At 38.9% G+C, this 26,627-nt stretch overlaps 1 protein-coding gene and 1 long non-coding RNA gene across 10 annotated transcripts in view; one reads left to right on the top strand and one right to left on the bottom strand.

Annotated features, from left to right (window-relative positions):
- Positions 1-2,077: 2,077 nt before the first annotated feature.
- Positions 2,078-26,627, bottom strand: part of LOC144017317 (uncharacterized) — a 29,379-nt gene continuing 4,829 nt past the window's right edge. For 2 of the 9 annotated variants that reach the window (XM_077518738.1, XM_077518736.1), the window contains exons 2-10: positions 24,948-25,307; positions 22,257-22,376; positions 12,641-12,697; positions 9,990-10,136; positions 9,743-9,910; positions 8,125-8,253; positions 7,462-7,810; positions 5,081-5,810; positions 2,078-2,876 (exon numbers count right to left, since the gene is read on the bottom strand). In XM_077518738.1, the coding sequence (XP_077374864.1) occupies positions 2,838-2,876; positions 5,081-5,810; positions 7,462-7,810; positions 8,125-8,253; positions 9,743-9,910; positions 9,990-10,136; positions 12,641-12,697; positions 22,257-22,376; positions 24,948-25,307 (2,099 nt within the window). In that variant the 3' untranslated portion in view covers positions 2,078-2,837. Of the gene's footprint in view, positions 2,877-5,080; positions 5,811-7,461; positions 7,811-8,124; positions 8,254-9,742; positions 9,911-9,989; positions 10,137-12,640; positions 12,698-22,256; positions 22,377-24,947; positions 25,308-25,530; positions 25,741-26,050; positions 26,233-26,433; positions 26,545-26,627 lie in introns of those variants that run through there. The other 7 variants (XM_077518743.1, XM_077518744.1, XM_077518745.1 and 4 more) reach the window with 7 other exon arrangements.
- LOC144017318 (uncharacterized) lies at positions 5,318-10,444 on the top strand. The gene is made up of 3 exons (XR_013283159.1): positions 5,318-8,211; positions 9,798-9,931; positions 10,007-10,444. It is a non-coding gene; the product is annotated as an uncharacterized LOC144017318 (long non-coding RNA).

Below are 26,627 nucleotides of genomic sequence, written 5' to 3'. Positions count from 1 at the left end.
TATTCGATTTTTCATATTTATGTATTTACAAATCTAACAAATAAACCGAGCTTTCTGTTCTCAACAATATGAACACTTGTACGGTGAATGATGACATCACGATCTTGTGCAGGGAGTTGCTCAACTGCATTCCTAACAAAATCTGTAAGCATGAGTGGTCACTGGCTTTACCTCCCATCTGACACACAGACAACCTAAAAGGTATTCAAATGTCAGCATGTACACTGTTTATTCTTCTATGCACACAATATGTTTAGTGAAGAATATCCTCTTTGTTCGATTGTCTAAAGTATATCATAGTATGGATTGACCTTGTATGACTAACTGCTCCTTATGCTTTGTATAATTTTTCTTATACAGTTGTACTCTTTTACTGTTTTGAGATTCCTCTATGACCCTTCAAACAGGTGCATTTTTAGATCCCTCTTGAAGATGACTACTACTGTCTCACAAAAAAAAGAGAAAAAAAAAGACACGTATGGCATACATAGTTACCGTTTCAAGATTCTCACCGTTATCACCATGTTCTTTTATTTAACACAACCTAGTTGATATAAAATTTATTTTAGTATATGGCTCATATTGATATCAAATACATTCCAACGATATCCGAGGCTGAGCAAGCAGAACTGCTGCGTGTTTTACTCCAGCTGTGTAGTGAAGAATGGCAGCCTGTCACTGCAACAATGGACAAAGACATGAGTCATACTTGGCATTGTTCCATTAATAACAACTAGGGTTGGGGGGGGGGGACATGCACCAAATGATTTTCCATATTGCCAAATTGACGTGTAATTTCCTTGATATCCATCTTAAGGTCCATGTACGGTAGTCTGCTTTTGTACTGACTAAAATATCATTACTCTTTTGTACACATAAATACTGGGTGCACATTGAGACTCTATACTGTATTCTTAAAATGGCACATTCTGTATTGTCATTGTTTTACACACAAAGGAAACATTCAAGAATCCCATTTTCACAGCTTTTAATTGGAAATGAAGCTGCACTTACATACATGTTACTGTTTCACTAATAGGCACTTCAACAAATAAATTGCAATGTACATGGTGAATTAAATTGGGTCCTGTTGTGTCAGAGAACAGTCAGCATGTATTAGTCCAAACCCTTTTTCGATTCACGTGAATGCATGCAAATCTCATAACAGACAGCGCAGTTTCCTCTTGTTGCCATTACCTTGCATGACCTTTAGATGGACAACAAACTCCTAAACTGATGTGATAGTTTGTGTTTGAGCTACTGTGTTGTGTTGTGAGTGCGGTAGCTTTAAAATAAAGAAATCCAATAGTGGCTTAGGGTGAACGTCACACATTATTTGGTGTTAAGATAAATGAACTTTATTGATTTCCACATTTGGTGATACTGTATTCCCCCACACATTCACAATTCAGTGATTTTGCCTTGTGTGGGGAATCTAGCCATAGTTATTTGCTAAAAATTCTTCTAATTGCTGCATGCCATTTGAGTTTGAACTTAGAATTAGATTTTTTTCACCACCAAATATTGAACTGATGTTGAATGTTGAAAGAAAATCTGTTATAATTAAAAACTCGGTGTAAAATTCAAATTGTAACTCAATTGGGAGAAAAATACCACAAGATCTAACACCAAATTATTTGTACCATTAAATAAAAAATAAAAAAAAGTTTATCCCCTCATGTTTGTTAAAAAAAAGATATTATTATATGTAATATATAATATATTATATATATGTTGAATTTTTTAACACTCGTTTTCTCTCATATATCTTTTTTTTTTTTTTTTTTTTTTTTTTTTACAGATAGTTGAATATTTCTGTTAGATGGTTAAAAAAATCATTATTAGAAATTCAAATTCAAACTTAGAAGAGAAGGCACAGATACAGGACTGTCTCAGAAAATTTGAATATTGTGATAAAGTTCTTTATTTTCTGTAATGCAATTAAATAAGCAAAAATGCCACACATTCTGGATTCATTGCAAATCAACAGAAATATTGCAAGCCTTTTATTTTTTTAATATTGCTGATTATGGCTTTTTTTTTTTAACTTGGCCTGAGGAAATATTCTAATATTTTGATATGGGATATTTGAGTTTTCTTAAGCTGTAAGCCATAATCAGCAATATTAAAATAATGAAAAGGCTTGCAATATTTCAGTTGATTTGTAATGAATCCAGAATATTTTTGCATTTTTTTGCTTATTTAATTGCATTACAGAAAATAATGAACTTTATCACAATATTCAAATTTTCTGAGACAGTCCTGTATACTATATTAATTGATGCCAAGGAACTATGTTGACGTGACACCATAGCCACGCTTTGCTGCATTCTTGTGACATCTTTCGAAAATTGCAAACCTTTTTGGGTGGTCGTTAAATACTTGAGTTTTTTTGTTATTTGTGGCAGAGCTCAAGGTCTGTTGTACATTAAAGGTTTTGTTATTGTGTAACCTACTCAAAAAGTTTTTAATGTTTGTTATTGGGAGTTACCATATTGTTAGCAACTCATATTTACTCTCAGCTCTTTTTAATGTTTCATAGGCTTCCATCATCCCCCTTTTAAAAGAAGGAAGGTCAGTGTGGTGGTACTGACAGGAGGGACTTTCCAGGTCCCACACCAAGCCCACATTAGTCCAGCCGAGACATACGCTTGGCAAGTGGTGACACAAACGAAGCGGCGATGACATCAGCAGTTCAGTCTATATGCATGTCATCTATGTCGCCATTCAAGTGCGCCAGTTACAGTGAGTCTTTCATCAGCTCACACGTAACGTGCTGCAGCTCCCATTGAATCACATAGTCTGCCCCTTCCAAGCGCTGAGGCTCTCTCAGCCAATCACACGATGAGGGAGTCCCGGCTGAGAAGGGTTCCCTGCTGAGGATGAAAACAGTACAAGTGAGTTTACATGACAATATTTGGATGAATAAAGGCATGATTGCCTGGTTAGGCCACACAGAGTTATAGTGGTGAAGGGGAATCTAGGACAAACTGCACTTCAACGATTCAAAGCCACAAACACAGACGCCAACTCCTGGTGAATAGTGTTTTCCATTTTGAGATGGACTTTTGATGTTGAAGAGAGTTTTGCCCAATATTTTAAGGGGGAGATGTTAATAAGGGTGGGAGACCGGATGCAGAGCAGAAAATTCTACCTAGTTTTCATTCAGGTAGCATGCGAACCTGACCTGTAAAGGTAAACAGTTCAATGTAGAGCAGTGTTTCCCAGACCTTTACTGTATCAAGGCACATAATTTATATGAGGTGGTATGCGACCAAACAAAAACGTCACAAGTGGTACACAGGTTAATCTAAAATCAAACTACTTAGTCTAATGGAAGAGTATTTAATTACTCTGCCGGTCACTACATGTCATTGGCATAGAATAGGTGAACAAAGTCACATTATTTGCAGTAAATGAAAACTATATCGCAGTTCATCTAACTCGCAGATTTTTAAAGGGGAAGCCAACCAAAAAATATTCTTTACAATAATATATGCACCTTCAATATCCACCAGTTTTGTCCATCTCAGGGGGCGGCCATTTTGCCAGTTGTTGTCAATTGAAAATGACATCACAGTTGCTCAGGGCTCAGAACCAATCACGGCTCACCTATTTGTGCGTGATCATTAGGGATGTAACTTTAACGGCAATATCATGATATCGCGATATTAAAACTGCCGCAATATATCATCGGCGTAATGTCACGATATTAAAAGCAGCACATCTGTTAAAAAAAGGCGGGTTGATTTCTATTTGTGCACTTTTAGAACCCTCTGGTGGCTAGTTTTTTTGTGCGGTTTAATTTTAAAAAGCCATGTTTTGGCCTTTCTATGTTTAAAATTGCCACTAATGGTCAGATGAAGGGGAACGTAATTTGCTTGCGAACCAAGTCGATATGTGTAGGAACTCAATGTGTGCTTGCATTAGAAAGTGCCTCAATATATATATTATTATAATATTATATATAATATTTATATATTTTTAATCATTTCATAATATTTTTAGTGCTGCATTGTACAAAAGCACAATATTGTTTTTTTTGTTATGAGCTCTTTTTTTTTTTTTTTACAATAATGTGACTTTTTTTGTATTGCCAACCTCCCCATAATTTGTGATAATTACCACATCGTGACCTTCATATCGTGATAATATCGTATCGTAATGTTTGGATATTGTTACATCCCTAGTGAGCATGAGACGTTTGCAAGCTGAGCTGTGATTGGTCATGACCTGAACCTGCGCAACTGTGATGTCATTTTCACCCGACAGCAAGTAGCAAAATGGCCGCCCCACTGAGATGTAATTGTGCTTCATTTATTGTTATCTTATTTCATAAGTATTCCATACAGTTCAGTAGTTCACCATATAATTTCCTGCCGGGAGGTAATACTGTCACCTCGGATGTGTTACATGAAGTTATGTTGAATATTTATGAATGAAGAAACGCTCTGTTTCTCCAAAGGGGAAACCATTGTAGAGTGACGTCACTTTTACTCTGTTGATGGATTTGGTGTCTTTTTTCCCCCACTTTGCAAGTGACATTTCAGAGTTCAAGGGGGCGTTCCCGCACACACTTCCTGGTTTGAACTTCCGCCCATCTTCGAATACAGCGGTAATATGCTAATGACATTAGCCTTTCTGTGGCATGTTAATGCTAGCATTAAGCTAGTAGACTTCTATTAGCTTAAAGTAGATAGTTTTGTTGAACATTTAGGTGTTTACATATACAAAGTTCAATTCTCATTTGTTTTATGTGTCAGTTTTACAGTTAACTTTAACTGGGAGTCACAAACAGCTTGACACAAGTACACTTTGCTTCTTAACTGTGCACGTGAGCGTGTCTTTCTTTGTGTTTCCTTTAAAGTGATGTTATTTGATAGTCTTAATAAGAGTGGGAATATGTCTTTGGGAATACCTTAAAAATGTTGTGTTTTAATACATTTAAATTTGTTTAAAGTGTGTGGGTGGAGTAAAATAATTTAAAAAATATCAAATTTTCCTCTCTGTATAAATGGCAGATTTCCACCCATTGTGGGTGAGTCTGTAACGTGGGACCTCTGTGTGTGCGTGAACTCACCACTTTCCGAGTCTTGTCTCTGGTCTCCCCTCGCCGACTGAGCGGGGAAGGAGCAGGAGGTTGCGGAGAGCGAGTGCATGCTGGGAGTGACCGCGGAGAGGGCCTATCATTCCTGTTTCGCTCTGTATCCGAGTAAGGGGCCAGTGAATCGGCTTCAAGCCTGTTGCTAGGTGACCTGCTACAGTGCCGGCCGGACTCCCCGCTGCTCTTTTTCGAACTTCCCTTTGAGGGCGTGTCTGAATCGTCCTCTCCCCTGGCGCCACTCTTCCCGTGGTTGACTCCTCGTAACTTCGCTTTACGCTCCAGCAGCCTGTTCAGGAATGTGCTGTCATAGTCTTTCTCTTGAGAAGAAGTTGATGGCGGACTCGCGAGGCGAGGAGGGGAGACAGGACGCTCGTTGCCCCAGGTGCCCCGCCTCTTTTTAGGTGATGGAAGTGGACTTATGTTATGTCCATTTTTCTTTTTTCTTCTGGGTCGTTCCTCGAGGTCACTGCAGTCTCCGAGATCTACGCGATCGTCGTAGCGGTGCTGAGATGGACCGTGCCGGTACGAAGGACATCTACTGAACTCCCGAAACTCTGGATCATCGTCTTCATCGTCTCTTTTTTCTGTTTGTCTGCGTCCTCTTTGCTTGTAAGTGGCAGCGAACTCTTCTAGCTCATCCAGCGAGCCGGTCCGTCCCGCAGTTCGGTAAGTCTTTCTTTCCAGATGCTCTGATCGAGGGTTCCACCTGCAAGATACAAGAACATGTCAAGGCAGTTCAGAAAAAGAAGGTGAGGACATTGTAGGTATTTCTTTGGGGAATCTATGACACGATACCAAATACCGATACCACTACAGTGTTCCCTCGTTTTCCGCTGGGGTTAGGTTCCAAAAAATACCCGCAATAAATGAAATCCGCGAAGTAGTCAGCTTTATGTTTTACAACTCTTAGAAATGTTTTAAGGCTCTAAAATCCCCGACCGCACAATTTATACACTTTTCTCATTGAGGCATTTACATGTTCTCACATTTCTCTCTTGTTCAAACATTGACAATGTTCAAACCTTCATAAATTTTATAAAATGGGTATATTACTGTAAAAAAATATGCAAAATTACACTTAAAAAAAAAAATCTGCGATACAGCGAGACCACGAAAAGTGAACCGCGTTATAGCGAGGGAAGACTGTACACAGAAAAAGAGAATTGTTGACCAATTTAATTGAATTGATTCAAGTGGTAACATACGATTGAATTAAGTTAATCCAAGTTAATACATTAAGTTTAATGAACTCAAGTGATTACATTTAACTCATTCACTCCCGGCAATTTTCACAAAAGCAATCCTGTTCGTTTACTGGATTTTGACTGATTTTGCAAGGCCCACAGAATATTGTGTTCTATTGCAATAAAAACATGGAACCTATCAAAAGAAAGATTAAAGTATCTTCTTTCATCAGAAAAAAAGTGCATTTCTATCTGTTTCCGTTTTGCAGCAATTAGCATTAGAAGAGAGCTAAATTTCATCAGTTTTCACAAATCTATTTAAAATTGTGAGTAATTGAGCTTTTTTGTCAACATGGCCCTGCTTGATCTCATTTGCTCTGTTACCATCTGCTGGCTGTTTGTGTAATAACTACCATTTCTGCAACCGTTCTTTGCTTGTTGATAGGCTGCATCAAAGCCTTCTTATGCTCTAGCATAAAAAACAAAAAAACAACAACATATAAATACATCTTTGGGACACTTAAAACATTTTTAAAAAACATATTTACACGTTATTGGGAGCAAACGAGTTTGTCTGTCAAATTTCTAATCTTACATAGGTTTTATGTATTCAAAGTGTAGATCTGAGCCATAAGGAAAAAAACAAAAAAACAAAAACAAACTTGGATTCAATCGTGTGTTACCACTTCAAGCAAATAAATTACATTGGTCAACAATTCTCTTTTTAGAGTTAAGTTGGTTAAGCAATTCTCTCTCTTTAGTGTAGTATGTAAAATTCCCTCTAGATCTCAATTTAGCATTTTTCTTTAAAATTTCACGCATTTAATGGCAATTTTCTATCTTTCTTATTTCTAGTTCTTGAATGTAAAATGGCCACACCGTTGCAAGTACCGATACCGTAAAATAGGCTGGCATTGACACCAATACGATACCCGGTATCAGTACTCACCCATTGCTAGTTTTGAGTTATGCATTTGTCATGGAACAAATCACACTTGTATTTCAAGGCACTACTTCTTTTTAGTCAGGCCGTAGCCTTGTCTAATAGAAAAGAAGGGCTTTGTCGCCATCATGTGGCATGTTAAGTTAATTATTTACAAATCTTTTTGTGTGTGAATCACTCACTCAGACATAATTTGTAACTCATTTTGAGGAGTGTATAAGGTGCCGTACCTGTTATGACGATTCTCCTCACTGTGGTTCTGTTGCCGAGCATCACGTATGTGCCTGCGAGACTGAGGAGCGGAAGGAGGGTCATCACTGTAGTGGAGTGGCAGGATGGAGTCCTCCGCACATTGACGGGGATCTGACTCGGGGTCCTCGCGATAACGCTGGGGCGAAGAAGGGGGGTTGTCACGCAGCCGCTGCGGCTCGGGGCTGCGGTTGTCTCGGTATCGTCTGGGTTCAGGTTGAGGATCGTCATCCGGGATGGGCGGAAGTGCTTTCGTCTGGACCTTCCGGAAAGTTGGGCGGAAAGCGGTTTCTCCCTCATGGAGGGAACTCAGCTCGGACACGCCACAGGCTGGAAGGAATGGGTGGAAGAATTAGCATTACTATAAAAGCACAATTTAGTATTAGATTACATTTTATAGAAGAAAACAGAGAGGAGAATATGAGAGTTTATACATGTTTGATGAGAGAAAATACATGCAAGTTTTGATCTCAGAACTACTGAAAAAAGCAGATTTGTTCAATCCAAAGAATCATGCAAAGACAGTAAGCAGCAATAAAATGAACATCCCAGCATGCGGTGTCCAAGGATTACATGAGCATGCTAAAGAATCTCTTGATTGCACATGGACAGGAGAAGCCACAGGACGGGTTTCTGAAGCTTACACTGGTGACTGGCGGACCTGGTGGGGTTGAAGTGAGCCAGTTGGTTCTCTACATACTGCAGAACCCTGAGAGAGTCCTGGTCCTGAGGTAAGGGCAAGCGGTAGGGAGCTCCTACTGCATGCATCGGAACTGGACATAAACACTGACCCCATCAGCACTTGGAGCTTTTCATTGTTTTTCTCGATATGAAACATTAATTGTATGAATGATGCTTTGCTTTTCTTGATTACTATTGCTGTGGTCAAATTAGAATGACATCATACTACTCAGAAGAAGGTAGGGGTACTGGGCATTGAACTTAAAGGGGAAGTCGACCCCGCCAAAAATGATTGACAATAATTGACAATATTCCCCATTAGTCTAAATACTGCATTCTGGCTAATATTGCGTTAGTGGAATATTAGTTAAGCAGCAAAATCCAGCATTTATTTTTTTTTAATTTTTTTTTAATTTTTTTTTTTAATCAATATCAATATCAACATCACAGGGCAGCCATTTTGCCACTTTTGGTCAAGTGAAAATGACATCACAGTTGCTCATGGCTCCGGTAACAACCAATCACAGCACAGCTTCAGAAAACTGGTGAGCTGTGATTGGTCATTGCCTGCCTGAGCAACTGTGATGTCAGCTTCAGTCGACAGCAAGTGGCAAAATGGCTGCCCCCTGAGATGGATAAAAATGGCTGGATTTTGCTTCATAAGTCATATTCGACAAATGTAATATTAATCAGAATGTCATGTTTAGACTAGTGAGGTCACATATAACATATTATTGTCAAAAAAAAAATGTTTAAGGTTGACTTACTCTTTAAATTGACCATATCTATACATTTGAATGCACAAATTCAAGCTGTTCCTGTAATGGTTTGAGTACATTTTAGGTTTGGCCTGAAACTTCAATATCCCCCCCCCCCTTTTTTTTTTCTTTTTTTTTGTGTAGGGGCGTCAGGCGATAAAAATTTTTAAACATCGTCAATCGCATGACTTCAATTGTTAACTCATGATTAATCACAATTTTTTTTATCTCTACTAAATGTACAATAAAATATTTTTCGGCTAATTTTAATACTCTTGTTAACATTGATGCAGTAATTTCATAATTCATTAAAAGAGAGTTAAAATAATAATAACAAAAAAAGATGTACTGTACTGTAGTAAGCGTGTATGATATTGATTAGCGTTGAGGTCATTTTTCTGCCACTAGTTGGCATAATTGCATCTGGAAGACATTGCCGACAGCTCAGTGTATTTTTCTTTTCAAATTAACTAATCTAATCTTTAACATGAAGTAACTTGTGAAATTCTTCACATTTTTAAATTTGTAAAATACAATGTGACTCCACTCTCCACAATCTCTCCCAATCTATGTATTATTATTAAATTTATTAATATTGAAAAAAATTGATGTGGCTGTGTTTGCTGCATTCCGACTGAAATTCCCACAGTACAGGTTTTCCAAGTAAGCGGATTTTTAATTTAAAAAAATTAGTGGCATTAAAGGAACTTGAAATGAACTCAAAATTAGAGCACTGATTTTGACAGCCCAATTTCATTTTGTAAGTAATTTAGTGTTATTTCAGTAATTGTATACTCAGCTATTAAAAGTGAGAATAACTGACCTGTTGAGAGTAGACTACCATCTGAAGAAGGGACCGTTGACAACTTTTCCACCAGCGAAGGGGGCGCAATCGGCACCATTGCTGGGACGCCGGAAACAAAGTATGGCGGGTATGCAGGTGTCTGCAAGGTGGAAGTGCCCGTCTTGATTCCTTTACCTGCCTCGTACACTAAAATAGAAAGAATATGAGGTGATACATAGTCTAAAATGTTGTGAGATTTCCAGATTTGTGTTCCTATTTGACTCACAATGCTTGGGGCAGCAGCAAGTGTCCGGACAGCAGCAGCAGCTGACGTAGCAGCAGCAAGAGTGAGGACAACACTGACACCAGCACACGCCAACCAACAGAAGGAACAACACGCTGCCCAGCGCCACGGCTGCCACAAACACCCATTCTGGAAGAGCAGATAATCAACAAAGAAATAAGGGACAGACACACACAGGAATGTTCCAATAGGAGGTGTACAATATTCGGCATTTGATTGAGACCTTTTACTTTACACACTGTTCATTTTCCATGTACAAATGATATGTTCTGGGTCTATTTTGACCCTAATATCCTCATAATAATTGTCTTCATCATATTCTGAATAAGAAAATGTATTCATAGCCTGTCTGACATTAACAAATGGCTGTATCAGAGAAGAAATTTGTAATGTTTGTTTTACACTACACATTTTTGTATTAAGACAGCTGTGCCACGGGCGGGGGTGGGGGTCGTATAATAAAGATGATGATCATAATGACACATTTAATAAATTAATTTCTATAAATAATTCAGAGGGTTCAACGCAGGCTGTTGTACTTATGAATGAAATTAGGGATGCACGATAATGCTATTTTCAACCGATACAGATAAACCAATCATTTAGAAAATGCAGATGCCGATAAACCGATAATTGTTTGCAAAATTAACTTGAATACAAATATACTTTGGAGTCCTACTATAAGACTAACATGTACAAATACATGTAATGCAAACATTGTGCAAAGCACCACGAGGCTAAATTGTATTGATATCTCTTCTTCAAAGAAGACCAGTAACTCATACACGTAACTCTATTATTATCGGCAGATTTCTTTACTATCTGTTTTATCTATTTGACGTCAAATTGGTCGAGAATTGCCAATAATTATCGGGCCACCGATATTATCGTACATCCCTAAATGAAATACGATGATATCCACCACCACAAAGATCAGGAAAGCACAGAATCTGTCTGCCTACACTTTGATGAAATTCACCAAAATCAGTTACACCACCTGCACCACCACTTAGACCTGGTTTCACCTAGTCTAAAGTCTTGTTTACTTTCCGTCACCAAATTGTCAAATGTGCAAAAAACAAAATGTCTTCGGTCTGCCAAATTCCCAAACTAGACTAAACTGGACTTGGCCCGGCACGAAAATCAAGATGTGCCAGTTTTTACGCTGAAAATAGAGCATATTATGTTCATCTAGTAAAGAGACAGTTGAAAAAATGCTTGGGAGTATTTGAGTGCTGACGATTACACCTTCATCCTGCAAGCAAATAAACTTCATAACGTCTCTGGAGTGTAAACAGAAAGGGAAGGAGGAGGCTGATAAGGACATTCTAACTGTGAAATCAAGGGCAACTATATCTCTTTAAACACACATACACACAGAGAGGAAACCTGATTTAGCGACAGGAAGGAAAGGAACAGTTCCCGCTGCTGTTTCAACAAATCCGTTTGTAATGGGATCTCATTAACAAACATTACCACACACATCCACTCCAAAGATAAGCTTCCTGTAAGCATTCTGTGTGACCCAGTAACTCCTTATCATGTTGTCAGATACGTCTACACAATTAGTCCACAAAAAGCACACTACGTGAGGATTAAATATGGAAGGGGAACGTAATATCACATAAACAAAAGTCCCTCCTTGGAGATTACAGTTTGTCCTGGGGTGTTTTAAACAATGAGATAGCAATGCAAGCCACAAACTTAAATATACCTTGACTGAGCATAAAAGCCGTTTTCCGGCACAGATCTTCTGCATGGGAGGTGGGCACCAAAGGCCAAAAGTGGATTCGTTGGACTTGGGAGTGTTTTAAACATAACTTCTCCACTTTGGCTAAAGCCATCAACTGGGAGCCAACGTGAAACTTCGACTGAACATTATGCACAGACTGAACATTAACAATGTGCTTAAATACTGGAAAATAAAAAATAAATTACTTAAATGATTCAGCTAAAAATGCACTGTACTTAAAAAAAAAAAACTGAAGTACTAGTAAAAGTAGAAAAAAAAAACTAAACTAAATGTAGTGTACTACTACTTATATTGTGCTCTCGCCAAAACATCACAAGAGCTTAACAGAGGCCCACATTCACCGATCCACACACATTCATACATACCGGTGAAGAAAACAAACAAACACATAAACACACAAAATGAAAGCGCCCTAATGCTAAAAAAAAATAAATAAATCTGCTTTTACTTAGAAAAACAATGACCGAACCAGTAAATAAATAGGTTTCAAAAAATGTGTGAGTACGACATCATTCCCTCTTGTTTGCTTATTGCTGTTGGCTAGCTTTAAAATAAATAAATAAATAAATCACTAAACCACACCAAATTAACAACAGCAGTAGCCTAATCAGGAATAATATAATACACTTGAGTGTAAATTCCCATTTTATCAGGTTATTATATACTGTTTTAATCAGTAGAATAATCAAATTTAAAAATGATCGATAGTGAAAGCCCGAAACTGAATATGGACAAAATGGACGTCAAAGTAAACAATTGATGACACACGTCTACCAAACCTTGTTTGTTGAGTAAAGCATAGATTATACAGTTAGCCTCAGTTAGTGTTAGTAAAAGTGAAAAGAAGCAGGTGAGTGTGAGGAGTACATTATGCCCCTACCTGGCATAATCTTCAATTCAAAGTCAGGAAGCAGATCTCCAGGCAGGCCTGAGAAACCTGGTGAGAGACAGAGCACAGGTGAAGAGGAGAGGAAAGGAAATGAGGTGGATGTAACCAAGAATCCTGCATTGAAGGAAGTTATTAGTGCAGCAGCATGCATTCAGACAAGCACTTCAATGCAATCATCGGCCACTTTATTAGGTACACCTGTACAAGCCCTTTGGATGCAATATACTGTAAAACCGTTCAATTAATTAAGTTCCCTTAGATTGTTTCGTAAGGTTTTAATTATTTTTTTATTCCACTTTAATTTTTATTTTTTCTTGTATTAACTGTAAAATTTCTGTATCTTACAAAGTATACAGTATATGGTGTATACAAATGATCAACTTTTTTTTGCTCATATACACTAGTCAAGTCAAGTCATCTTTATTTCCATCTTTCTAGTGAAATTTAATGTGTTCTTGGTTTCATTACTTTTCATAAAAATCACCACTAATACATTTATCAGCTTATGCATTTGATCACATCAGAGTCTACGGGACAGATGTAAATAAAGTGGCTGGAGTGTACAGGCAGAGATCGAGAATGTGAGTGCATCAGATTGTCAGTGAAAGAGCATCAGCATGCACTAATCCAGTCTCGTTTCAAAAGGGATGAAATCAAAATGCACTCAAAGCAGAGTGATCGTTTTTGTGAAAATAACTTCAGTGGTGACAGTTACAAGTGGGCATGACATGCAGAGTTGCTTACAAAAGGCTGCAGGATGAATCTTCTGATGTGTTCCCATTAGTCACTTCTGAATTTTGCTATATTAGTGTAATCTTTCAATTGCACTGCTGGCTGAAAGTAAGGAATATTTGCCTTTTGGGTGAAAAGTCAGGATGACACTTTAAATACCATTTTTCCTTTACATGTGAACTGAATTTGACCATATTAAAACTCTTTGGAAGTACTTTATACATAAATCAAGGTAGTGTGCATTAGTTTTGATGTACAAATCGAGGGAAACGTGACAAAACTACAAAGGAAGAGTGATAACGCCAAAAATATTGCATGTGTAGTCCTGATGCTTAACTTGGGTCCCAGCTGACAGTGTCCATACCTCAGTAGGCATCTTTCAGGGGTTCAAAAGAGCTCTTTTGATGGCTTTAGGAACAAAAACAAAACCACTAAGATTTTTGGGAATCAGATGGACAAATGATGCACAAATTGAATGTATCTGGACTTAAGATTCCTTAGGTTTGCTTTTCTAACAGCAGTCTGTCTGCCTGTGTGGAATTCCAGGCGAACTCCTGCCTCTGTTATCAGGTGTCAGATGACTCAGCTTTATATAATTTTAAATATGCTGCTTGCAAAAGGGAAGCAGGTGGCATTTGTTCAATTTGTTTAAGTTACTTGAGCCAGAACGAATTTATAAAATCAGATTTATGATTTTTTGCTGTAGAAATATTGATGTTGAAGCAACACTGACTGTGCAAGGTACAGCAATAGAGAGGACTAATGAAATAAAGTTTTTAGGTATTATTAGTGATGAACAGTTAACATGGACATCAAATCTAAGGTATCACAAACTATAGCAGTTGTACACAAGGCTAAAGAATCATTGACCAAGAATGCTTTGTTATTGTTATATAATTCATTGATTGTTCCATACCTGACCTATTGCATTGAAGTGGGTGGGGGTGTGCTGCCAAAACTTACACCAAACCCATTTTTCTTATACAGAAACGTGCAATTCGTGTCATTTGCGGTTGCGGATACAGAGACCACACTAATCCATTATTTATACAACTAAAATTTTTAAAATTTAATGAATTGATGGAGTTTAACAGTCTCAAAATCATGTTTAAAGCACATCATGAAATTTTGGAAGTTAATATACAAATTAAATTAAATAAAAAAAAGGGAAAGTAAGTAAAAATTAAGAGGAACAGATATTTTCTTCAAAACAAAATATAGAGTAAAACAAAAAGAACGATGTATTTCAGCTCACGGTGTCAGCTTATGGAACAATCTTGATTTTAAAACAAAATCATCTCAGTCTATCTGTATCTCGCTGTTATTTATTCTGTGTTGATTATTTGTTGTTGTTGTTGTTGTTGTTGATCAGGGGCAGATAACATAAGTTTTACTTCTTTCTGTCCTTTTTCACTTCTGTTTTTTTAATGGAATGAAATAAAATTGAATTGAATTGAATGATTCTTAGGTTGGGATGAGGATCAGCACCTCCAAATCCGAGACCATGGTCCTCAGTCGGAAAAGGATGACATGTCCTCTCTGGGTCTGGGATGAGATCCTGCCCCGAGTGGAGGAGTTCAAGTATCTAGGGGTGTTGTTCACGAGTGAGGGCAGGATGGAGCGGGAGACCGACAGGCGGATCGGTGCAGCGTCTGCAGTGATGCGGACTCTGTATCTGTCCGTCATGGTGAAGAAAGTGCTGAGCCAAAAGGCGAAGCTCTCGATTTACCGGTTATGTTCCAACCCTCACCTATGGTCACGAGCTGTGGGTCGTGACCGAAAGAACGAGATCCCGGATACAAGCGGCCGAAATGAGTTTCCTCCGCAGGGTGTCCGGGCTCTCCCTTAGAGATAGGGTGAGAAGCACGGTCATCCGGGAGGGACTCAGAGTCGAGCCGCTGCTCCTCCACATTGAGAGGAGCCAGCTGAGGTGGCTCGGGAATCTGGTTCGGATGCCTCCTGGACGCCTCCCTGGAGAGGTGTGCATGTCCTACCGGCGGGAGGCCCCGGGGTTGACCCAGGACACGCTGGAGAGACTATGTCTCTCAGCTGGCCTGGGAACGCCTTGGGATCCTTCCGGACGAGCTGGTTGAAGTGGCTGGGGAGAGGGAGGTCTGGGTTTCCCTCCTAAAGCTGCTGCCCCCGCGACCCGACCTCGGATAAGCGGAAGAAGATGGATGGATGGATGGATGGATGGATGGATGGATGGATTCTTAATGCCCTGGACAGACTACAATAGCATTCATAAATAAACTGAATAATATAAAATCTCTATGCAATTATAATGGCTGTCAATTACAATGTGGATTTTCCCTATTTACGGGCTGGCTCAGTCACTTTTCCCCGCGAACAACAGGTCTCCGCTGTATTCTCTTTTCATGCTGTTTCTGCATCCATTTGGTGTTTTTGGATTTTGTAACCTTTGCACAAAAACAAAAATACTAAACTACATTTGGACACACTTGATTACCATTAATACACACAGGTCTATAGCTATCATAATTAGCTGCGGGACATGGTGTCACCATCCATCTATTGTATTACACTATTCTGACTACCACCCCGTCTGTTTCAGTAAAAATAATCCCCATATTATTGCCACTTGAAGCAATTTGCTCATAAAACAAAGAAACCTCTAAACAATTCTCAGAAGCCCCGACAGTTGTTATGGAAACAGAAGCGCCTCAAATGCCCTGCCCGCGACACTGAGACAAGGAGATACATTTTAGTACGCAGATTTCCTGTGCGTTAACATGTACTGTGATTTTACCCTGTCGTGATCCGCAAGGCCCAACTCAACAAGTGCCGTTATTCAGACAACGTTTTCTACTAAATACCAGTGAGTTGCTGATGTGTGTTTTTGTGCATACACATAAGTTCAAGTGGCAAGCAGACAAAAGGTTCAGCCTCAGAATGAGTGAGAGGATCAAGCCTCTCAACTGTTGCTATGGTAACACTTGGACTTGCACATAAATTGAGTACACTGTCACTATATTCAAGTGCAAAAAACTACACACAATAGAACTACTGTATTCACAGGCGCTGCAGAGTCATACACACTACACAAAGTGACATTGTTATGTTAACGTCCATTTAACAGTAACTGTACAGTAAGATATGTTTGTTAACCATGATACACGTCCAAAGATAATGCTGAAAACATACAGAGAGCGAGTACGGAAGCGTAGAGCTGCCAATGTGGAGTAAACATTTTTGGCTGACGAGTATGTTCGAACATACTCGCAAATACGTTCGAACATACTCGCAAATACGTTCGAACATACTCGCAAATACGTTCGAACATACTCGCAAATACGTACGAACATACTCGCAAATACGTACGAACATACTCGCAAATACGTTCGAACATACTCGCAAATACGTTCGAACATACTCGCAAATATATTCGAACATAGTCGCAAATATATTCGAGCATACTCCCAAATACGTTCGAGCATACTCCCAAATACGTTCGAACATACTCGCAAATATGTTCGAACATAGTTGCAAATATATTTGAACATAGTCGCAAATATATTCGAACATAGTCACAAATATATTCGAACATAGTCACAAATATGTTCGAACATACTCGCAAATACGTTCGAACATACTCGCAAATACGTTCGAACATACTCGCAAATACGTTCGAACATACTCGCAAATACGTACGAACATACTCGCAAATACGTACGAACATACTCGCAAATACGTACGAACATACTCGCAAATACGTTCGAACATACTCGCAAATACGTTCGAACATACTCGCAAATATATTCGAACATAGTCGCAAATATATTCGAGCATACTCCCAAATACGTTCGAACATACTCGCAAATATGTTCGAACATAGTTGCAAATATATTTGAACATAGTCGCAAATATATTCGAACATAGTCACAAATATGTTCGAACATACTCGCAAATACGTTCGAACATACTCGCAAATACGTTCGAACATACTCGCAAATACGTTCGAACATACTCGCAAATACGTTCGAACATACTCGCAAATACGTTCGAACATACTCTCAAATACGTACGAACATACTCGCAAATACGTTCGAACATACTCGCAAATACGTTCGAACATACTCGCAAATATATTCGAACATAGTCGCAAATATATTCGAGCATACTCCCAAATACGTTCGAACATACTCGCAAATATGTTCGAACATAGTTGCAAATATATTTGAACATAGTCGCAAATATATTCGAACATAGTCACAAATATGTTCGAACATACTCGCAAATACGTTCGAACATACTCGCAAATACGTTCGAACATACTCGCAAATACGTTCGAACATACTCGCAAATATATTCGAGCATACTCCCAAATACCGTCGAACATACTCGCAAATATGTTCGAACATAGTCGCAAATATATTCGAACATAGTCACAAATATGTTCGAACATACTCGCAAATGTGTTCGAACATACTCGCAAATATGTTCGAACATAGTCGCAAATATATTCGAACATAGTCACAAATATGTTCGAACATACTCGCAAATGTGTTCGAACATACTCGCAAATATATTCGAACATAGTCGCAAATATATTCGAGCATACTCCCAAAAACCGTCGAACATACTCGCAAATATGTTCGAACATAGTCGCAAATATATTCGAGCATACTCCCAAATACGTTCGAACATACTCGCAAATATATTCGAACAGTCGCAAATATATTCGAGCATACTCCCAAATGCCGTCGAACATACTCGCAAATACGTTCGAACATACTCGCAAATACGTTCAAACATACTCGCAAATATATTCGAACATAGTCGCAAATATATTCGAGCATACTCCCAAATACCGTCGAACATACTCGCAAATACGTTCGAACATAGTTGCAAATATGTTCGAACATAGTCGCAAATATATTCGAGCATACTCCCAAATACGTTCGAACATACTCGCAAATATATTCGAACAGTCGCAAATATATTCGAGCATACTCCCAAATGCCGTCGAACATACTCGCAAATACGTTCGAACATACTCGCAAATACGTTCAAACATACTCGCAAATATATTCGAACATAGTCGCAAATATATTCGAGCATACTCCCAAATACCGTCGAACATACTCGCAAATACGTACGAACATACTCGCAAATACGTACGAACATACTCGCAAATACGTACGAACATACTCGCAAATACGTTCGAACATACTCGCAAATACGTTCGAACATACTCGCAAATATATTCGAACATAGTCGCAAATATATTCGAGCATACTCCCAAATACGTTCGAACATACTCGCAAATATGTTCGAACATAGTTGCAAATATATTTGAACATAGTCGCAAATATATTCGAACATAGTCACAAATATGTTCGAACATACTCGCAAATACGTTCGAACATACTCGCAAATACGTTCGAACATACTCGCAAATACGTTCGAACATACTCGCAAATACGTTCGAACATACTCGCAAATACGTTCGAACATACTCTCAAATACGTACGAACATACTCGCAAATACGTTCGAACATACTCGCAAATACGTTCGAACATACTCGCAAATATATTCGAACATAGTCGCAAATATATTCGAGCATACTCCCAAATACGTTCGAACATACTCGCAAATATGTTCGAACATAGTTGCAAATATATTTGAACATAGTCGCAAATATATTCGAACATAGTCACAAATATGTTCGAACATACTCGCAAATACGTTCGAACATACTCGCAAATACGTTCGAACATACTCGCAAATACGTTCGAACATACTCGCAAATATATTCGAGCATACTCCCAAATACCGTCGAACATACTCGCAAATATGTTCGAACATAGTCGCAAATATATTCGAACATAGTCACAAATATGTTCGAACATACTCGCAAATGTGTTCGAACATACTCGCAAATATGTTCGAACATAGTCGCAAATATATTCGAACATAGTCACAAATATGTTCGAACATACTCGCAAATGTGTTCGAACATACTCGCAAATATATTCGAACATAGTCGCAAATATATTCGAGCATACTCCCAAAAACCGTCGAACATACTCGCAAATATGTTCGAACATAGTCGCAAATATATTCGAGCATACTCCCAAATACGTTCGAACATACTCGCAAATATATTCGAACAGTCGCAAATATATTCGAGCATACTCCCAAATGCCGTCGAACATACTCGCAAATACGTTCGAACATACTCGCAAATACGTTCAAACATACTCGCAAATATATTCGAACATAGTCGCAAATATATTCGAGCATACTCCCAAATACCGTCGAACATACTCGCAAATACGTTCGAACATAGTTGCAAATATATTTGAACATAGTCGCAAATATATTCGAACATAGTCGCAAATATATTCGAACATAGTCGCAAATATGTTCGAACATACTCGCAAATACGTTCGAACATACTCGCAAATATGTTCGAACATACTCGCAAATATGTTCGAACATACTCGCAAATATGTTCGAACATACTCGCAAATATGTTCGAACATACTCGCAAATATGTTCGAACATACTCGCAAATAAGTTCGAACGTACCTGTAGGCTTCATGCTACAAAGTTAGCATACCTTCCCATAATTCCACGGGGTATTATTGTGCACAATTGGCAGCTCTATACTTCCGTAATTGTGAAAATTTCACTTTGGAGTCCGGTATATGACTCACGCTTCCACCTTTATATACTGTACTTGAGCACCTTCATTTGCATCAGTGGTTATCCAGCACAATTGATTTGTGCAGTTAGCGAGCTAATGGGCTCTTTGCACAAATCCGCTACTTCCTGAACTCAACACCACTCCTTCATTTCCTGTCTTTCATGAGTGGACAAGCTGATAATCCAGGTGTGCCTGATCTCAGTAACTACAGCGACATTGGACAGACACACCTGGATTAATCAGTTTGTCCACTCATGAAAGACAGGAAATGAAGGAGTGGTGTTGAGTTCAGGAAGTAGTGGATTTGTGCAAAGAGCCCATTGGCTATGCTTACACTCCAAAAGTGCATCTTCCCTTTGAATAATACGCTGCATGGCTGCTTTAGAGCGCCTCATTGACTGCTGAAATAGGTGGAAGAGTAGGGGTAAAAAAAAAAAAAAAGAAAAAAAAAAAAAGACGTCAGCCAGCATGAAGACTGTGGTGTGAGGTTGGCATGTCCGCATTGGAGTGCCTTGTTGTGGTGGTTTGCACACTGGCCCGTCACCTCCTCTTTTATTTTGGTAACCACATTTCCTGTGACCTTGTTTTGTGGAGACTTTACCTTTAGATGCTTGGCGGGGTGGTTCTGGGAATGCACCAGCAGCTGATCAGCAATCAACTCCTGACTATAAAACCTCTGTTGATCTACAAGCGGGTGAGAGATGATTTTGACTACTATAGTGGTATTCCGGCCTTTTCTGTAGTAGTTTTTTCCTACTGTGACCTTTTTTGCCAGATCTCATTAGGGATGTAACGATAACAGTAATTTTGTAATATTGCGATATTAAAACTGACACAATATATCATCGTCACGATATTAAAAGCAGCACATCTGTTAAAAACGTCCGGTTGATTTCAATTTAGGCAGTTCTAGCACCCTCTGGTGGCTAGTTTTTTAGTGCAGTCAAATTTTCACAAGGCATGTTTTGGCCCTTCTATGTTTAAAATCTACGCTAATGGTCAGATGAAGGGAAACAATTTGCTTGTGAAGCGAGTCAATATATGGAGGAACTCAATGTGTGCATGCATTAGCAAGTAAGTGCTTCAATATACATATTATTTATATATTTTTTATATGTAATATTTGTATAATATTTTTCATTGCAGTAATGTACAAAAGCACAATATTGTTTTTTTTTTTTTAGTATGAGCTCATTTGTTTTTTACAATATTGTGACCTTTTTGTATCGCCAACCTCCCCACAATATTGTGATAATTATCGTATAGAGACCTTCATATCGTGATGTTGTATCATGACGTTTTGATATCATTACATCCCTAGACCTAATCTTTAGTATTGCCTCCGTGCCCAGCCTCGCGCAAACCTTCCTTCGATACTCCATCTGCTCCTCTGCAAGTTGGCCATCCACTGGCCTTGATCATCCTGCTCACTACCTCAATAAAACACACCTCAAACCTCCTCCAAACGCCTCTCCATTTCCCTGTTGGTCCCCCTGCCGTCATCTTCTCATGTGAACCATAACAGTTGTAGGCCATGAGTGCACATGCATCATGGAGAGAAGGTGGAAGAGAGAGGCAAAAAAATAAACTGACATGACAGCCAGCATGCAGACCGAAGCTTCGGGCTGGTGTGCCCACTTTAGAGTACCTCGTCACATGATAGAAAAATCCTACTATGACCTGGTGGGATACAATTCAGTTATTGAAGGCTTTAAGCATATTGAGGCTGAAATGTGTGGACATGAGATGTAGCATCCATTTTCTAACTCTATCAATTGTACCTTTTAACTGGACTCATTCACATAAAGGGCTGCAAAATAATAAAATCGAACAAGTCTTAAGGCAACAATTAAGCAAAATAAGAGAGTGAGTTGCTATGACAACGGGCCATGAGTTCCAGCGAAATCACACCGCTTGTTATAAAGCAGCTTATTAATGAGGTTCCATTGTTCTCTTGGTGGTGAATAGGACCACTTATGAATGCCACATTATGCAACACTGTCAATATGAGCTCCAGCATTTGTTCCTTACAAAAGCTGGGGCAGACTTGTGAATACGTACTTAAACAGGAGGTCAATTTGTGCTTCCAATAAAGAGACATATTAAGAAAGTTGTACAACAAGAAGCAGTGGGATGCAGCAAAACCTCAGTGTGGCATTTTCATTTCTCGAGCTGGTTCTCCGAAGGTATTCGCACCTTACCCAGAACCAGCAGCTCCACGGAGGCTTCATTCTGTCCCACCACATCATCTGCTATAACCACTTTGCATGTGTACACGCCACTGTCCCCCCACTGGACCTCTGCGATGCGCAGGTCTGCCTCTGCAAGACACAAATAATACAAATGAAATCAATTATCGGGAAACGGTTGGTATTTTTCTCAAGCTGCCAATGATGTTTCTTGCTAGCAATGCTTTTTTAAAACTACTAGTCCCACTTTTAGTGTACTACTATAAAAATAAACCTTACTAATAAACTACTGTGCTAGTAGCAATACTTTAGGCAAGTGTCATGCATTAGTCGCCTCATTTACCCCACTAGTAGCACCAAAATGCAAAGGAGTAGGTTTGCCTCACTAATAGCATGTGCTGTAATTGTCATATATGCCAAAGTTATCCTACTAGTAAGTATGTAGAAAAGTCATCTAGTAGTGAAAACAATGTTAATGGTAAGACACAAATATCTTCAAGTGCCCTGATTTATCTTTCCAGTCAGGGAAAAAAAAAAAAAAAAAAGAGGACTTTCGAACAAGGTCATGCTACGAGTACCACATTGGAACTTAAGCTTAAGATGAAAAACATGGACTAAATGTTCAAACAACTTTAAATAAGTCTGCCTCATGTCTAGTGATTTTTGGCTGGAGAACTGTCCACACAGGACAATACAAGGCTGCTGCCTCTATTGTAGGAGATCAGACATAAAAATAACAGTCAGGAAAGGGGTTGTATTCTTGATTTCCTTTTCCTGTTTGCCAAGGAAGCAGGCGGAGCGGACCAGACATGCACCACTTACTGCGGGCAATCTCTCCTTCGACAGTAGTCACTGTAAATGTCTAATCTAATGATCAATGTCATTTATTTCCTTTAACGCCATCAGTATCACATCTTTATCCCTACCAGCAGAATCTGTGTCTTACTAGTAACATTTTTTTTTTTTACGCTACTGCACGACATTTCTGTAATAGGATAACTATTGTGTATATTTTTAGCGAGACAACACTGTGCACTAGTTGACAACTGTGTGCTACTAGTACTACTAGTAAAGTGCTAGATGTTAAAGTAACATTTTATAAAGTCATTTTGCACTATTATTTGCAATCAGTCAACTCGTGCACAATTTTGCATCACTAGTGACATGTAGTGGTCTTGCTAGCACTGCAGAAGTAGTCCTAGTAGTGTGCAGAAATGTCATACAGAATCGTCAAAAAATGTTACAAATAGTGTGGCACAGTTACTCTAATAGTTTGTGAATTGCCTTACTAGTGGGGAGAAATTGCATACGCGTACATGGACATTGAGCAAATTGAATAACCAGGTTTATGGATAGCCATCTGAGAATCTACTAGTGTGCTAGATTGACCATGTAATAGTGCTCTCTTTGTTCTCAATATTATTATTCCACTAAGAGAATAACTAGGGAACACTAGTAAAATGACTCCTCTTAGTACCACTGTTTCCACTGCTGAATAGCATTTCTGTATTTTATATAATGTTTACAATGTCATAGCACTCCGTGGTCAATTCAAGAGCAGTTTTACATTATTAGTAAAATGTAATTGTGCTACTCGTATGCCGAAGTGAAGAAAAAGCATTCTAGAACATGGACCTTTACGCTGAATATGAAGGATATCAAATAAATGCTATTTATAAACAGCCATTTGAGAATCTACTAGTTCACTACATTGTCCATGTACCAGTTTGTTCTTTGTCCATAACAGTATGATAATTCCATTAGTAGAATGAGAAGACTTAGATTCACTAGTAGAATGACTGTCATACAATTAATATTTTTTCCCACTACTGCCTCCCATAACATTACATTTCTATGCACTAGTAGGACAACTTAATATTTTTTTACATATTTATTTTAATTGTTTTAGATAAAATATTCTTTAAATGAGTTAATAAATAAACAAATGAATAATTAAAAATTAAAAAAAGTCAGTCCAAATTTTAAATCGTCAGAAAAAAAGCGAAACAAAAGGTAGATGAAAATTTATTTAATTATTTATTTATTTATTTAAAATACTGTATCTAATAATGAACAAAAATTGACCATAAAAGGTCAAAAAAGGAAGCGGAAAAGCAGAAAATTACCATAACATTGCCAAATGTGTCAGAGAATTGAATAAAAAATGTAGAAAAAAAATCCAAAAATAGCCATAAAATGTCAAAAAATGTGAGGATTAAGCGGTTAAGAAATGGATGGATGGATGTCCAAAAATGAAGATTAGAGGTAGAAAATTACTGCAATATGCCCATACAACTGCCAAATCTGTCAGAAATTTGACTCAAAGGCAGAAGTCTAAAAATGTTTGAAAAACAAAATATGAAAAATTGAAAAAAAAAAAAAAAAAAAAAAAAAAAAAAAAACGGACGCAAAAAGGTAGAAGAAACTGAATGTCAAAGTATTGGATCCTGCATATTGTTCTGTTATGGTGCAGCTCTAATTAGTGCTTGGACTTTCAGTACATTAGACTAATACACTGTTTCCTTCATCACACAATGTTCAAATATTTTGCGGCTCCAGACAGATTTTTTGTTATTTATTTGACCTAAAATGGCTCTTTTGACAGGAGAGGTTGCTGACCAGTGGGAATTGAACCACTGAGAACATTTTTATCACCATGTGAACGTGATTTGGGAAAACATGCAAGTGATGCTTAGTCCTTACTGTTGATGATGGAGACGTCTCTGTTCTTGTAGTACTCTGACAGAGTGAAGGACGACCCGGCGACGGAGGCCACAGTTCGCACCGTGCGGCTGCTGTCCGAGCAGTCCAGGTAGTTGGCTTTCTTCCCGTTCTCGTGACCTCCTCCTCCCATCAGTCCGCCTGCGCTCAGGTTGTCGGAATAACTGAAGGAATCCCGCGTGCGGTCGCGGCAGTACGACTTGTAGACCCACTGCACGATCGGCGTCTGGGTGGACACGCTGTTGAACTGGCACGGCAACACCACCGACTGGAACAGCACGGCGTATTTCTTCTCGTCTCTTACTAACACGTGGATTCCGCAGCACTGCTGCGGGAGGAAACCTGCGGAGGACAACAGCAAGCGTTTACTTTTTTTGTACACAACCAGTCAAAACATGTTCAAGGAAAAACTGGAAACTTGGCATTGGAGTGAGTTAATCTTTTCATCATCTTAGTAAAATGATTATGGTACATCCGCAGAGTGGCTGTGCCATACTAATGCCCTTTTTCCCCCCACTACTGCATGAACTTTATCCACACTAGTGTGAAAACCTAACCAGCAAACCTGCGCCTAACTAGTTGGTATGTGTCACGCACTAGTAGCCTCCAGTAGCCTATGAGCACCAAAATTGTCTCACTAGTGACATTTGCTTCATGGATGCCAGCGTCATTCTACTAGACATGCCATCGAGGGCACTACTAGTAAGGCAGTCATTGTACTAGTGTATCCTAGTTCTGCTAGTGTGCCCTTTTCCTCATAGTGCACTGAATCAACTCTTCAGATATCCTTGAGGTTGTCAGGCTGGGGGGTGTAGGAGGCAGGACCCAAACGCAGGGAGCAACGAAAACAAGGCAGGGATGGAGGTAAAAAGGTGGATTTAATTAACAAAAAAGGCAAACAAGCTACTTGGAAAAATAACAAAAATGAGGTCCAAAACAGACTAAAGCAACGAAAACACGAGGGCAACAAGACATGGCATGGCATGGACAGCATGGGAGTGATGACGGCAACAACATGGGATGACTAGACAGCAACAATAGCCGTTTTTTCACCGCTGGAACTTTTGGAGAACTTTTCAGTTTACCTTGGTAAAATTCAGTTCTCGTGTTTTACCACCAACAACAATTAAATTCCACAGGGGGCCTCAAGTACTATCTCAGCAGCAGGGTCTTGCTGACCCAGGCAGGAACTTTGAGGGGGTGGGCTGCAATGACCATGGCTGATTGGTCAAATTTGGGGGCATTGTTTTTCATCAGCTGGACTCAATCAAACTCATCTGAATTAATTACCGAGAACTCGAAGACGCTGTGGAAACACAATTCTAAATTCCCTGCTGAAATTGTACCAAGGTAAACTGAAAAGTTCTCCAAAAGTTCCGGCGGTGGAAAAACACCTAATGACTCAACAAGAACTGAAAGAAAGCAGGGAAACTAAATCCACATGATAACGAGATAACAAGAGACACACCTGGGCAAGACACAAGAGGCTTGGGGAGCTGATTGGTCAACACACTGGGAAGGGAAGACACACTCAGGTGGACATGGTTAGACATAACGAGACAAGGGAAGAAACAAGGACTGCATGACAACACACCCAAAAACACCAAAACAAAACAAAATCCTACCCCTACAGAACCAAAACATGACAGAGGTCCACGTACT

Source organism: Festucalex cinctus, chromosome 4 (assembly GCF_051991245.1).
Source record: "Festucalex cinctus isolate MCC-2025b chromosome 4, RoL_Fcin_1.0, whole genome shotgun sequence".
In the NCBI taxonomy this organism is placed as follows: domain Eukaryota; kingdom Metazoa; phylum Chordata; class Actinopteri; order Syngnathiformes; family Syngnathidae; genus Festucalex; species Festucalex cinctus.
The sequence above is the reverse complement of the archived record's forward strand: the minus strand, read 5'-3'. Positions and strand labels throughout refer to the sequence as shown.